The 16030-nt window shown below is 38.8% G+C and overlaps 1 protein-coding gene across 11 annotated transcripts in view; it reads left to right on the top strand.

Moving 5' to 3' along the window:
- Positions 1-1346: 1346 nt before the first annotated feature.
- Positions 1347-16030, top strand: part of IWS1 (interacts with SUPT6H, CTD assembly factor 1) — a 36038-nt gene continuing 21354 nt past the window's right edge. For 4 of the 11 annotated variants that reach the window (XM_082690326.1, XM_082690318.1, XM_082690324.1 and 1 more), the window contains exons 1-3: positions 1347-2099; positions 4088-4203; positions 14515-15661. In XM_082690326.1, coding sequence (XP_082546452.1) covers positions 2066-2099; positions 4088-4203; positions 14515-15661 — 1297 coding nt within the window. In that variant the 5' untranslated portion in view covers positions 1347-2065. Of the gene's footprint in view, positions 2109-4084; positions 4204-14514; positions 15662-16030 lie in introns of all 11 variants that reach the window. The other 7 variants (XM_082690320.1, XM_082690316.1, XM_082690321.1 and 4 more) reach the window with 3 other exon arrangements.

The following is a 16030-nucleotide window of genomic DNA, read 5'->3' as shown; positions in this document are numbered from 1 at the left end:
GCTTAGATTTCAAAACTGTTTCTATTACTGGGAAAAGGAGTGAACTATCTTACAAGAAAATGAGAATTTCTAGAGAGAAACCACCCCTCTCTCCTCCTTCCCTTCCCATGTCGATTTCTGGAACCCAGAACTGGGTTCTGCCAGCATATTCTGACTGGCTAAGAAAGGGTTCAAGGAATACCAAAGCAGGGATATGTCTTGACTAAGGGCGCTTTGAGAATCTACAGCAGAGATTGTATCAGAGAATCCACGTCTCTCAAGCCCAAGGTAGGAGGTGAACTTTCCAGGGCATTAAATTAGGTCTTACAACGGGCTAGACATACCTAGAAATCCAGTCTATGTTTTGCTAACAAAAGGCCCAATGTATGCAGGTCTATACATGCTGGGGTATCTTTGTTTACCTCTACTGGCCCTACTCTAATCAAAAGGCAAGAACATTTTCCACTCTGAGACAAAAGCAAACAAGTAAGGAAATGGATTTTACTTAGATTGGAATAGGGAGAGCACTCCAGATATGAAGATCAGAGTGCCTACCGGGATTGTTTTTTGCCTTAGACTTTCATAGGGAGAAAAGTGGGAGATTTGCAATCAGAAGTTTCAGTCAGGTGAACAGAAAATGTTTATCTGTGTCTAGCTTCTCAGGGTGGAGGACAGACTTTTAATCTCAGCCAATAATTCATGAAACAAAGAACAGGAAGTTGCAGGGAAAGATTTTCTTTGCCTGGTCTTGTTACAGGCTAACAAAAGGGCCAAGAAAGAACGAGAGTGAGTTTTATTTAGGTGGGAGGGTGGTTCTTTACAGAGATCCCTTCAAAGATACCTGATAGGTCAGGAGGTTTCTTTTTTTCTTTTTTTTTAAGATTTTATTTATTTATTTGACAGAGAGAAAGATCACAAGTAGGCAGAGAGGCAGGCAGAGAGAGGGGGAAGCAGGTCCCCCGATGAGCAGAGACCCTGATGCGGGGCTCGATTCCAGGACCCTGAGACCATGACTCAAAGCCGAAGGCAGAGGCTTAACCCACTGAGCCACCCAGGTGCCCCGGTCAGGAGGTTTCTTAACCATTGCTCTTCATCAAGGGCATGGGGCTCAAGTAAAGTTTAATAATGTTTTTCATCAGGGGGCCCCTTCGGAAGTAGAAACTTGTACTTGGTATGGCTTCTTAAGATGGGAGTTAAGTCATCATTATTTTTAAGCAGGCTCCATGCTGGGGCGTGAACTCACAGCCCCAACGTGGGGCTTGAACTCACCTTTCAAGCCCTGAGGCGACACAGTATAACACTTAACCCACTATTCACCCTGGCGCTTCAAGTTTTAGACGGTAAAAAAGGAAGAAAAATGCCTTGAAAGGAAGCTCTTTTAATCAAATCACACCAGTTAGAAGCGCGCCACAATCGCTGAAACTTTGAACTACAAGTCCCAGAAAGAAGTGCACCACTTCCGTCCCGTACTAAGGGCGGGAATCAAGCGCCTCGCTGCATGACGGGAAGCATACTTAATTTCCCCTATAATGAAAATGTAGTTGTAGCCCGTCTTCATTTTCCAGAAGCATAACTCAAGAAGATTCTCAAACAAGGTGCAGGGGCAGAGAACCAATAAATTAACGTCATCATCTCCATGGGTAACATAACTGGCTCCCCCAAAGGAAAGTATTTAACTGAAGCTGGAGCTCCCGCTCAATTTACCCAGTAGTCTCTTTCCGGCCACGCTGTGCGTCATTACCGTTGCATCTTCTGATTGGCCAGATGATAGGAGACAGCGCCTGCGCACTGCATTCCTTTGAGGGTCGTGGGCAGACGCCATTTTGGCCCCAGAGGTGCTTCTGGGAAGTAGAGCGCGGATCTATACGCCTGCCCGCCTACCCGGTACAGCTTCTTGTGCCGGGGCTTTTAGGTCGAAGTGTTTGTGCCCGCCGCTGCTGCCGTTTGATGCTACGCACCCCCGAAACCCCCTAGTCGAGCGGGAGCCCCTGAGCATCGGGCCGCGCCATCGGGGGTCACATCGCCAGGAAGGAGGTGACGGGGGCGGCGCGGGGCGCGGACACTCCCCGCCGAGAGCCCGCCTGCCATGGATTCGGAATATTTCAGCGGCGACCAGTCAGGTGGGGCAGGTACTTGGGGGACAGGGCTTGGGGGGCGGAGCAGTTATTCAGTGGGGCTTGGCCTCTCACCCTCGCGGGGTAGGGGAAGGAGACCCCGGAGACGTTCCCTCCCCCGACTTGGTCCGCCGTGGACTGTGAAGCGGCGCGCGAGGAGCCCGCCGACCCGCTGCGGCCCGGAAGTTAGAACCTTGGAGAGGGGATTCTAGACCGAGAGCGGTCTTCTGAATTGGCAAGTTTTTGGCTGAAACTGGGAAACCACTTCATATATTAAGTGCTTCTATGTGCAAAGTCCTAGGGAAGGTCTCTCCTGTTACGGAATTTTTTTTTTTCTTCCTGTAGTTGCGAGTCTTGCGAGAATTCAAGGGAGCGGTTCAGTAGGGGGTGCGGGATATTTCCTAGACCTTTCACACGGAGATGGGGATGGTTTAATCTCGCCTGCAACCGTGGTTTCCCAGTAAAATGTAGGACCCTTGTTTGAGTTGTATAAATATGTTAGAGTAAGGCGTGTACTTTTCCTTCACCTTGAGACCTTTCCTCTTTCTCCTGACTGAAGTTTGATCTTCTTTGTTCCCTGTTTATTCAGTAAACACTGAGCGCCCCCTCCTAACACTGTACTAGGCACCGGAGATACAAGGACGAATAAGTCATGTCCTAGTGGGGAAGAACTTGACCGTTTCCTTTCATTTTGTGTCCTAGTCCCGTGAAGTGTTACCTGTCAGCAGTGCCTAAATGTCTGAATGTTAATCTCTTTTCTGTTTTGAGTTCACTTCGATTCGCTATATGATAGCGAATAGTGATAACTACAGTACGCGTTTCCAGGCATGCCCTGCTGTTTCGCCTAGAATGTTTGCTTGATATTTTCAACATAGTTTTCAGTTCTTTCTAAATTATTAAATTATTTTTCAGATAAATAATTGTATGTAATACATGTCTATGGGTTAAGTGCCGGAAGACCTGAAAAAATAACAGTTCCCTGACTTTTCATTCTTTTTGCGGTTTTTTGATATTTACTTTCATATTAATTTATGCTCTTTCTTGTTGCATATTTTTAGGCATTCCGTAATGATTCCCTTTGTGTTAGGAGGATTTTAGCCTCTTATGTGCCCTTTTCCCCCCATACTCTTACTGTTGCAGCATAATAATTTGTTACATTTCAAAATTACTTGTAATTTGACTGTATAAATATTCTTTACTTCTCAGCTGAGTAGAGTAGCTCCTTAGTATGATTTCATTCTTAAACTTTTTGGTTTTCCTGTAGTTGACTGCTTCATTTTTAAAATTTAGTTTATTTTTATTAAACTTCTAACCAGTCTTCCCATATCCTCCAACAGCCCTAAATCCCTCTCACAGTACAATTTTTATATTTTTAAAGTTTCGGTTAAAGGTAGGTAGCAATTCAATTTTACCATTTTGTAACAGTGCAGTGTATTCTTTAAGAATTTATACCATTTCTGTACTGGAGTTCTTGTGCTCTGCATTCATAAACAAATATTTACTGTGCTGAACCAGGCACTGTTCTGGGCTTCAGGGAATCAGCAGTTAACCAAAATCCTTGCACTTTTGGCCCTTTCATTCAAGTGAGGAAAGACCCATATTAAACAAATAACTTGGTAAGTCATGTAGTACATTAGAAGGTGGTAAGTAAATTCTGTGGAGAGAATAGACTCCGGTTTTAACATAAGGTTGAAGTAGTTAAAGAGCACACTATTATTTAGAGGTTGTTGATTTGGTCCTTCGTGATGTTTCTTAAGCTTCACATTTCTTTTATGACGTATTTTTTGCTGCCACATATGTCATAATATGTGTTCTGATTGTTGGTATTTATATATAAGTGTTATGGTGTTGTCTTATTCACATTAGCATCATTAGTCATGCTTCGTCAGTGGTAACCTTTGCTCTTACATTATTCTTGATTCATTGTGTTCATTTCAGTTGTAGATGTCATCCATCTTACACCTTAAGTGGGTTTTTGTTTTATTTTTAAGCAGATGATGGTGGCGCTACCCCAGTACAGGATGAACGGGATTCAGGGTCAGACGTTGAGGATGATGTAAATGAGCAACACTCTGGATCAGACACTGGAAGTGTAGAACGTCATTCAGAGGTATTGGCTAAACAACATCTTTGGGGAGGCTTTTCCCTTGCATTCTGTGAGACATGTTTTTATTTAGGAGTTATAGAGATCCTGTCACATGGTATAGGCTTCAAACCCTGGGAGTAAAGGATTTTAAATTAATAGAGAACTGCTTTAAAAAATAAACAGGGATAGCCTGGTTTCTTAGGAAATCACAGGGAAAGAATTTCAGGTTGGGGCCTTCTTCAGATAGTAGACAGTTCTCATATGTTCATATTGATTCACAAAATGGGCCAGGCCTTTTGGTATTTGAGTAGACCTCCCCATTCCCAAAATAATGTCTGAAAGAGGCAATGAGCATTTGCAAGCTGAAGAAATATCAATTAGGATAGAAAGTTATGGGATTTATCACCTATCAGAATTCTTAAAGGATTTGACTTTCTCAGCATGAACTGTCCAGTGTATATAATGTATGTAATGACAGCAAACAGAATTTTAAAAGCTGTTTTTAATTAATAATACAGAGTAGTGTTGGATCTTGTGTACAGCATTTCAACATATTTGGCCTAATAAACATTTAAAAAAATATTTAATTTGCTTCCCTGGTTACACAGTCTGTACTACGCAGTGTTAACAAAATAAAAATGGGACATTTTAAAATAATTCAGGTATACGTTTTTGTTAAACAAACTGAAACCCATAGGAATGATAAAGATGATGAGATTTTCTTTTAAGAAATTCATGAGCCATATATTTTGTTTGATTACACAGGAACAGAAAATTGTCCGATTTTAAGTAGTAGATACAGTTATTAGAGATTGTGTTATTGATTTTGTCCTTAGATATGTCATGAGTGTACTTAGACATCAAGCAAATATTTATTGAGCATCCACTATGTGTCAGGTTCTTTTGAAGTATCCAGGACTAAATGAGGTCTCACCATCACCAAAATGCTTCTCTTCTTGGATTTATTTTTCATAAAGGGGAGAAAGACATTAAACAGTATTTTTTAAAAATTGTGTAGTTTGTTAGGAGATAATTGCTGTGCAGAAAGAAGAAAGTTAGAAAGAATGGAGGGTGACAGAGTAGAGGGCAGGCTCTTTAAATAGGGAGGTACACATAGACTTTATTAAGAAAGTGACTTTTTTGATCAAGACGTGAAGGGAGGTAAAGGAACACACACAATTCCAGGCAAAGACCCTAAGGTGTTCTTGTGCTTAGTTTGTTCAAGAAACACCAAGGAGTGTGGCAAGAGGGGAGTTTAAGTAGAGGGCACATGAGATTGGAGGCTAAATGAACTGGGAGAAAGGCTTATCCTTTAGTTATTTTGATGCCACTCAGTTTTTGGTATGCTCTTAAGTATTCAGACTAAATCCTAATAATAACCAATAGATAGAAATTATCTCATAGTGTAAACCTTATTACAGTTTATTAGTGTGTAGGGCTTTATTAAAATTTCTACTTTGGAAAGTAGGATAAGATGATTGACTCAGGGCTTCATTATTCAATTGTAAATGTAATGTAGGCTTACCTTTAGGCATCTTCAACTACTTTTTTGTAATGAGGTGGATTCTAAATAAATAAATGTGCATGCTGAAAATTTGGAAACTATTAAAAACTTAAAGAAGAAAATTAGAATCAGCATACTGTTATCACAGAAATGACTGTTAACTTTTTATATTATTTGTCCTGCATTTTTATTTTCTCATATATGTAATGTGTGTACATTTTAAGTTACTTGAGATTTTACTGTGTATATTTTGTATTTATATATAATATTTTTTATCTGTTCACTTAAGATTGTACCTAAGAATTTCCCTGTGTCATTAAGGATTCTCACTAAGCATAATTTTTAAGGCTTAATATGATATTTTTTAAAATGGATGCACCATTAATTGTTCAACACTTTCCTGACTTTTGACCTTTAGAGTGTATAGGTATTAAAAATGAAGTCTGCTGTGAACGTATTTTTGTTCTTTCCATAGATGATCCCTTTCAGGAGGATTATCCCAATTTTTTAAACTACTAGGTTATAGTTTGAGAGTGCCAATTTTACCCTTATTAATTGTTGAGTTCTGCATTTATGCTCCTTTGGCTCTTTAAAGTGGCTTCTTTGGAAGTGGCTTCTTTTGGATCATTTTCATATGAAAAATATTTTCTAGAAGACAGTGGGATGTTAGAAGAGTACCATTGTATTAAACTGAACAGTGGAGATGACAGGCCCAAACCTAAAAAAATATGTATTAGTTTCCTATTGCTGCCATAACAGTTTGACACGGATCTGGTGGCTTAAAAGAGATTTATAATTCTGGAGACCAGAAGGCTAAAATGGGTCTCAAGGGGTTAATGGGCTAAACTCAAGGTATTACCAGGGCCATGTTTCTTCTCTAAGGGAGAATCCATTTCTTTGCCTTCTCCAGCTCTGTAGATCAGTTGCATTCGTTGGCTTGTGGTTCCTTCATCATCAGTGTCTGCACTGTAACACCTTCAAATCTCTCTGACCTCTGCGGTCACATCTACATCTCTCTCTGACCCTCCTGCCTCCCTTTTCTAAGGACCTTTGTAGTTATATTGGGCCTACTCAGATATAATCCAGGAAAATCTCCTTATCTCAGGTTCCTTAATTACATCTGTACATCCCCTTTTGCATGTAAAGTTAATAAGCACAAATTTGGGGATTGGGATGTAGACATCTTTTGGAGAGCTATTATTTTGCCTGCCACAAGATGGAACTCAAAACATGGTTCTCCAATAGTACAAAAAGGTTTTTCCCTTTTGCATTTTAGATTTTAGGCTGGTTTTTGAAAAAATTCATTTCACTTACGGTATTCACTCTATGTTTATTTGTTTAGAGCTCGAAGGAAAGTTTTGAAAAAACTCAAGGTAATATTTTTAAAATTAAAATTAATTTAAAAATATAAGATAATGAACGTCAAGATAAGTAACAGTGCTTTGCTGTTCCATATTGGAGCCTGAGACAAAATGAAAAATAATACCATATTTTTAAAATCTTGATATTTTGTTCATTATGGATTTTTCTCCATCATCTGATCTTGAAAATCGTCACTTGTCTTTTTTTTAAAACCGCTTTATTGAGATAAATTTGCATGCCCTACAATTCGCCCATTTAAAATGTGCAGTTCTGTTGTCTTTAGTATATTCACAGTAGTCACCATTGTCAATTTTAGAATATTTTCGTCACTTCAAAAAGAGACCTTTTAGCTATTACCTGCTTACCATTTACACCCCTCCTCCCTTCCCATCCTTCTGCACATTCCATATGAATGGAATTGTATAATATGTGGTCACTTGTGACTGGTTCTTTCACTTAATGTTTTCAAGGTTTATTCATTGTAAACCGTGTATGTTTTGGATATATGTCTACACCATACCCATTTATGTTGTAGCATATATCGGTACTTATTTCTTTTTTGGGATAATATTCCATTGTATGGATAAACTACATTTGTTTATCCATTTGTCAGTTGATGAACATTTAAGTTTTTACCTTTTGGCTGTTGTAAGAAATTGTTCTATAAACATTTACATAGAAGTTTTTGTGTGTTACTTCTCTTGGGTATGTACCTAGGAGTGGAGTTACTAGCTCATACGGTAACATTGTCCTTTTTTTTTTTTTTTTTTTTTTTAAAGATTTCTCTTTATTCGACAGACAGATCACAGGTAGGCAGAGAGGCAGGCGGGGGCGGGGGGAGCAGGCTTGATCCCAGGACCCTGAGATCATGATCAGATCCGAAGGCAGAGGCTTAATCCACTGAGCTACCCAGGTGTCCCGGTAACATTATTCTTAAATGTTTGAGGAACTCTCAGGCTGTTTTCCACAGTGACCGTATCATTTTACATTCCCACTAGTATATGAAGGTTCTGATTTCTCTATATTCTTACCAACTTTTGTTATTACTTGACTCTGATCATAAACATCTTAGTGGATATGCAGTAGTATCTCGTTACGGTTTTGATTTGCATTTCCCTGATGAGTAATGATGTTTGTTACACTTATGTTGGTATTGGCCATTTGTGTAACTTCTTGGGAGAAATGTCCATTCAGATTCCTTGTTCTTTTTTTTTTTTTTAAGATTTTATTTGTTTATTTGACAGAGATCACAAGCAGGCAGAGAAGCAGGCAGAGAGAGAGGAGGAAGCAGGCTCCCTGCCGAGCAGAGAGCCAGATGCGGGGCTCGATCCCAGGACTCTGAGTTCATGACCTGAGCCGAAGGCAGCGGCTTAACCCACCGAGCCACCCAGGCGCCCCTCCTTGTTCATTTTGTAATTGGACAATTTGTCTAAGAGACTTTTAAGAGTGCTTTAAATAGTATGGCTACAAGTCCCTTATTAGATGACTGATTTGCAAATATTTTCTCCTATTACATGAGTTATCTTTTGACTTTAATGACTTTTTGACACAAAAAAGTTTCTAATTTTAATGAAGTTCAATTTATCTATTTTTTCTTTTGTTGTTTGTACTTTTAGTGGCATGTCTAAGAATTCTTCACCAAATCCAAGGTCATGAAGATTTATTTCTGTGTTTTAAGAGTTTCATCATTTTAACTCTTATATTTAGATTTTTTTTGCTCATTTTGGGTTTATTTTTGTATATACTATGAGGTAATAAAACTGGTAAGGATCCAGTTCCATTCTTTTGTTTGTGGATATTTAGTTGTGTCAGCATCATTTGTTGAAGAGATTTTTCTTTCCTCATTGAATGGTCTTGGCCCCTTGTCAGAAATTAGTTGGACATAGATGTAATGGTTTATTTCTGTATCCTCTGTTCTAATTGATTCCTGTTTGTGTCTGTATTTATACCATTGCCATAGTACCTTGAGTAAGTTTTGATATTAAGGAGTGTGAGTGCTGCTTTGTTCTTTTCCAACATTGTTTTACCTCTTCTGGGTCCCTTGCAACTACATACATATTTTATAATTACCTTGTCCATTCCTGCAAGGAAGTTAGCTGGGGTCCTTGTAGGGATTGCAGTGAATCTATAGATGAGTTTGGGTAGTGTCATCATCTTAAGAATGCAAAGCTACTGATTCATGAATGTAGGGTATTTGTTTATTTATTTAGGTCTTCAGTTTCTTTCAACCATGCATTGTAATTTTCAGTGTACAAATACTGCATTTGTATTTTAAATTTATTCCTGCTTTTCTCTTTGATGCTTAGCAAGTGGCATTCTCTTATTAATTTCATATTCAGATTGTTACCATTTTTCCTATTCTAACTAATTGCATTGTGGTCTGAGAATATGCTTTGTACAGTAGCTGTTGTTTTAAATTTATTGAGGTTTGTTTTACGGCTTAGTGTATGGTCTGTCCTGAAGAATGTTTCATGTGCAGTTGAGAAGAATATATAATTTGCCTTTGAAGCCACAGTGTGTCTCCTGTAGTCAACGTATCATTGGATATATATTTTTTTAATCTGATTTCTATCTCTTTTTGAGTGGGGACAGGCAGAAGGAGAAGGAGAGAGAGAATCTTGAGCAGGCTTCAGGCACAGTGCAGAGCCCAAAGCAGGGCCCAGTCTTACCACCCTGAGATCATGACCTGAGCTGAAATCAGGAGTCGGATGTTTAACCGACTGAGCTACTCAAGAGCCCCTCTCATTTCTGTCTCTTGATTGACTTGTTTAATCCATTCATAATCTAATGTTTTTGATAAGAGTTGCAGTCTGCCATTTTAATGTGTGTTTTCTATAGTCTTATCTCTTATTCCAGTCTTTGGTTTAAAATCTAATTTGTCTGACATAAGGATTGCCACTCCAGCTTTCTTTTGATGACCATTGGCATGATAAATTGTTTTCCATTCCCTCACTTTAAATCTGGGTCTAAAATGAGTCTCTTGCAGATAGCATATAAATGGGTCTTACTTTTTTTTTATCGAATCTGATACCCTGTGTCTTTTGATTGGGAAATTTAGTCCATTTACACTCAGAGTAACTATTGAAAGGTATGAATTTAGGGCCATTATATTACTGCCTATAAAGTCACTGTTTCTGTATGTTGTTTCTGTTTCTTTCTGGCCTATGTTGTCTTTGGGCGCTTTCTTCCCTTAAAGGATCCCTTTTTTACTTTTTAAAGATTTTTTTTTTTTAATTTATTTGATAGAGATCACAAGTAGGCAGAGAGGCAGGCAGAGAGAGAGGGGAAGCAGGCCCCCTGCTGAGCAGAGAACCTGATGCGGGGTTCAATCCCAGGACCCTGAGACCATGACCTGAGCTGAGGGCAGAGGCTTAACCCACTGAGCCACCCAGGCTCCCCAAAGGATCCCTTTTAATATTACTTGCATGGCTGGCTTAGTGATCACAAATTTCTTTAGTTTCTTTTTGACCTGGAAGCTTTTTATCTCTCCTATTTTGAATGAAATCCTTCTTTGCTGGATAAAGTAGTCTTGGCTGCATATTTTTCTTATTTAGTACCTTGAATCATGCCAGTCCTTTTTAGCCTGCCAGGTCTCTGGCCTATGTCTGCTGCCAGTGTAATGTTTCTACCCTTGTTGGTTATGGACCTCTTGTCCTGAGCTGCTTTCAGGATTTTCTCTTTGTCTCTGAGGTTTGCAAGTTTCACTTTTTGTTATGTCAATTTATTATGTCAGTTTATTATTATATGTCAAGGTACTGACCAATTTTTGTTGATTGGTGGTGGGGGGTGGAAGGTTCTCTGTGCCTCCTGGACTTGAATGCCTATTTCTTTCACCAGATTAGGGAAGTTCTCTGCTATAATTTGTTCCAATACATCTTCTGCCCCTCTGTTTCTTTCCTCTTCTGGGATCCCAATTCTAATATTGTTTAGCTTTATGGCATGGCTTATCTCTTGAATTCTGTCCTTTTCATGATCCAGTAGTTTATCTCTCTTTTTCTCAGCTGCTTTATTCTCCATCATTTGGACGTCTTTATCATTAATTGTCTCATCTGCCTTATTTATCTTAGCAGCACGAGCCTCCATTTTTATTAAATCTCATTAATAGCCTTTATTTCGACTTGATTAGATTTTTGTTCTTTTATTTCTCCAGAAAGGGATTCCCTAGTGTCTTTTGTGCCTTTTTCAAGCCCAGCTAGTATTTTTGTAATTCTGAACTCTAGTTCCAACATCTTACTTTTATCTAGACTGATTACGTCCCTGGTAGTCAGTACTGCCTATTATTCTCTTTTCTGAGAACTCATATATATATATATATATGAGTTTTTCTGTCTTGTCATTCTGTCCAGAGAAGATTAGATGAGCAAGAGAACAGAGTCCTAAAATGGCAACAACAACCCCAGAGACATATACCCTAAACAAATCAGAAGAGACCTGAAACTGGAAATCAATGAATAAATGAATGAATGAATAAAAAATAAATAAAAGAGAGAATATAATCAGGCATGTGAACAGAATAGAGCAATACACTGGATCCTGGATATTTTGGTCTGTTTGTTGGAAAACTAGATCCCAGGGGTGCCTGGATGGCTCAGTTGTTAAGTGTCTGCCTTCGGTTCAGGTCATGATCCCAGGGTCCTGCTTGCGGGGAGTCTGCTTCTCTCTCTCCCACTCTCCTGCTTGTATTCCCTTTATCGCTGTCATTATGGGTAATAGTATTTATTTTATTTGTATCTACAAGGTGAATGATTATAAGAGGGAGGTATGAGGCATTATAGATATTTTTAAAAATTCTAAGAAACCTCAGTGGTCAATTTCTCTGACAGTTAACAATTAGGGGATTTTTAAAAATTATTAAAAACATGTCATTTAAATGGCAGTTTCTATAATTGATTTGTTGTGCTCATATCTGACTTTTTTAAAAACTGCATTTCGGATTTTTTAAGTTTGCAACTTAAACCAATTGTTGAAACCAGCCTAAAAATTTTGAATGTTGTTTTGATAACTTTTAAGCATGACTGTATGATTTTTAATATGTTCCTTTCCTAAATTCTGTGATGTCACTACCTAAGTGCATTCTCCAACTTGAGTCTCTTGACTAACACTTTCTTACTACAGTGATTTCTTACCGTTTTGTTTTCACCATATTATACATAATGAATAGATACACAATTTTAATGAAACTCAAAAATTGATGAGAATTCCTAAGTTTCACAGTCCTGACCATATGTGATGTCTTTGTCATGGTTGCTTGTTTTACTTATTTATTTATTTTTAAAGATTTATTTATTTATTTGAGAGAGAGCTTGAGAGCAGGAGCCGGGGTGGGGGGAGAGAAGAGAGCCAAAGGGAGAGGCAGAAGCGGACTCCCTGCTGAGCAGGGAGCCTGACAAGGGACTTGATCCTAGGACTCTGGGATCATGACCTGAGCCGAAGGCAGCTGCTTAACCTACTAAGCTACTCAGATGCCCCATGGTTGCTTGTTTTAGAATGTATACACGATGTGTCTAGAAATCCAGGGTAGAGTCTAGCAGATAAGATTTGGAATGGCTGTCTAGTTCATGATTCTCTTCCTCTGTGGCAGTGGGTCCCACTGCTTTTCCATGCTCTGGATGTATAACCCAGTGAATACTGAGTCATGACACCTGATACTGCTGTGGCCAACTAGATCATCTGTCCTGGGAGTTTAAAATGTTTGATCCTAGACACAGAAGTTTAGCATGTTTAGAGTGAATCATGGTATTGATATTGCTCTAGTAGAAAGATCCTTGAGTTCCCTTTTCTAAGCTCTCTGAGCTGACTTGGTTCCTACCTTTTCTGAGTCTTTAGTCATTCATTCCACTTTGATTTGGGGAATATTGTTCTTTTTTCTGAAGATAGCCAGAGATGGTTTCTGTTCTTTGCAGTGAAAATAAATTGAGCCACACACGAACATCCTCTTAGAATTACATTATGGCTATGTCGTGGAAAGCATTTCAAAAGACAATTATTTTAATTTTCCCTTTTGCCTCCTGCTTCAGTTCCCCTGCTGGTGTTTGTATATCCCACCTTCCCTCCTCAATAATCTTGTTAATTTTTTTTCTGACTCTGTTAGCACAGACTAGTTACAAATACCTGTTGTCTGCGCACCTTTTATAGCTCTGTCTCATATAGATCACTTCCTGTAGGCTTTCAAAATAACATGCATGCTTTCATGACAGTGCATATTAGTTTATGTTGTTAGGAAATGTTTGGCTGGCTTACTAGAAAGCATCTTCTTAGGATCAGGCATTGAAACATGTTCAGCCTTGACTCCCAGCACTTGCACATAGTTTGTTGAGTTAATTATTATTCCTCACTTTCATTTATAGTCGGCCCTTGAACAGTATGGTTTTGAATTGTGCAGGCCTAGTTATATTTGGATTTTTTTTCAATAAATACAGTACTATAAATGTATTTTCTCTTCTTAATGACTTTCTTAAAACACTTTTTTCTAGCTTACTTTATTGTTAGAATATAGTATTGTAAGAATATAGTATAGTGTATATATTGTAAGAGTATCTTACTATATTGTAAGAATATAGTATAGTAAAGTATACTTTTAAGAATATTGTGTATAAGAATATAGTATAACATAAAAAAATGTGTTAATTGACATTTTATGTTACTGGTAAGGCTTCCAGTCAACAGGAGGCTAATTAAGTTTTTGGAAGTTAGTAGTTATACATGACTTTCAACTCTGTGTGTGTGGGGGGAGGTGGTCAGTTCTAGAGATCCTCTGCCAAGTTGTTGAAGGGTCAACTGTAGTTTCTCTAAAACTTAAACTCTTGTCTCAGTGTTATTAGATGTATGACTGAGACTGCTCCAAGCCTCAATTTTGTTACCATGTAAAGTACTGTTATGAGGAGTAAATGAACTAACAGGAGAGAGTCTGACAAGACATTAGGCTCATAATAGGTACTTAGTATGTGTGAGCTATCCCTCTCCTTGTTTGTTTAGATTTGCCTAGGAGAATGTGTCCTGTATATCATTTGGTCTTATAGTTTCATAGTTCTTTTCCTTAAAATAATTTTAATTTTATAAAACCCAAGAATGTTTCTTTTAAAAAGAACTTGGGTACCTGTTTGCTTATATTTGAAAACTATATTTAGGAGCTAAAATTATGTGAGAACATCAGAGTTTTGTTTTTTTGTTTGTATTTTTAAAGTCTAGCTCTTCAAGTTGTAAATCTCCTATATAATTATCTGGGGGTATACTTTACAGATTTGTTTTGGTCAAGTTTGGTTATCTTTTCCCATTTTGGAATCCAAACATGTTAGCCATTTTACAGGTGTATGATCTTTAAGGTGGGGTGTTTCCATATAAGTATAGAACAACAATTTTATATTGAAGTGTGCATATTCCTTTGTTTTAAAAAATTGTTGAAAAATGTCAGCATTTCACTACCAAACATATTTTTGCACTCTCCTAATTTTTCACCCTTAATTTTTCAGAATGAACCTAGTGATCGAGAGGATGGCCTCAACAAAAGACACCATGTGACAGATTCTGAGAATGATGACCCCTCAAATCTTAATGCCAGTGACTCTGAGAGTGAGGAGCTTCAAAGGCAAAAGGACAGTGACTCTGAATCTGAAGAACACGCAGAGCCTCCTGCAAGTGATTCTGAAAATGAGGACACTAATCAGCATGGGAGCGACTCTGAGAGTGAGGAGACCGGGAAGTTACCTGTCAGTGACTCTGAAAATGAGGAACTTCTTAACGGGCATGCAAGTGACTCAGAAAATGAAGGTGTTAGGAAGCATCCTGCCAGTGATTCAGAAATGGAAGAGCTCCCCAAAAGTCCTGCCAGTGACTCTGAAACAGAGGATGCTTTAAAACCTCAAATCACTGACTCTGAAAGTGAGGAACCTCCACAGCACCAAGCCAGTGATTCTGAAAACGAGGAGCTTCCCAAACCTCGAATTAGTGATTCGGAAAGTGAGGAGCTTCCTAAGCCTCGGGTCAGTGACTCTGAAAGTGAGGAGCCTCATAGGATTCAGGCCAGTGACTCAGAAAATGAGGAGCTTCCCAAACCCCGTATCAGTGACTCAGAAAGTGAGGACCCACCAAGGCACCAAGCCAGTGACTCAGAAAATGAGGAGCTTCCCAAACCCCGTATCAGTGACTCAGAAAGTGAGGACCCACCAAGGCATCAAGCCAGTGACTCAGAAAATGAGGAGCTTCCCAAACCTCGGATTAGTGATTCGGAAAGTGAGGACCCCCCAAGGAACCAGGCCAGTGATTCAGAAAATGAGCTTCCCAAGCCCCGAGTCAGTGACTCTGAGAGTGAGGAGCCTCAGAAGGGACCTGCCAGTGATTCTGAAACTGAGGATGCCTCCAGACACAAACAAAAGCCAGAATCAGATGATGATAGTGATGGGGAGAATAAGAGAGAGGATACAGAAATGCAGAATGACTCCTTTCATTCAGATAGCCATGTAGACAGAAAAAGGATCCAGAGTTCTGACAGCGAGGAGGAAGAACCCAAAAGGCCAAAAATTGACAGTGATGAAGATGAAGAAAAAGTTGGGGAGGAGGAGAAAGTAGCGAAGCGAAAGGCTCCTGTGCTTTCTGATAGTGAAGATGAAGAGAAAGCATGTAAGGAATTGTTTTGGACTGTTTGTGCATAGTTTTAATTATTGTCTAAGCTTGTAACTGTGAAGCACTGTATTTCTGCACTTGATCTTAGCCAAAAGGCCGAGAAGCGATGAAGCACTGTATTTCTGAAATGTCAGGTCTATATTCTCTCATTCAACTTGATCTTCTAAAATATTACTAGGATACCAGTTTTGTTTGGTTTTCAGTGGCTGGTCTTAGTATTAAATTTGCTTTGAGTTCTAGGAGTATTAAGATCTAACTAGTTCAAAATAGTAAACTAATGGGAGTTTCATGGGAATGTGAAATACTTAGTTTTTTGTGGGGGAAGGGTAATGTTTCCAAGAAATATGTTAACTTGAAAACCCAGTT

The sequence above is a fragment of the Mustela nivalis genome (assembly GCF_964662115.1).
Source record: "Mustela nivalis genome assembly, chromosome: 11".
Lineage (NCBI taxonomy): Eukaryota > Metazoa > Chordata > Mammalia > Carnivora > Mustelidae > Mustela > Mustela nivalis.
This window is presented reverse-complemented; position numbering and strand designations above follow the sequence as displayed.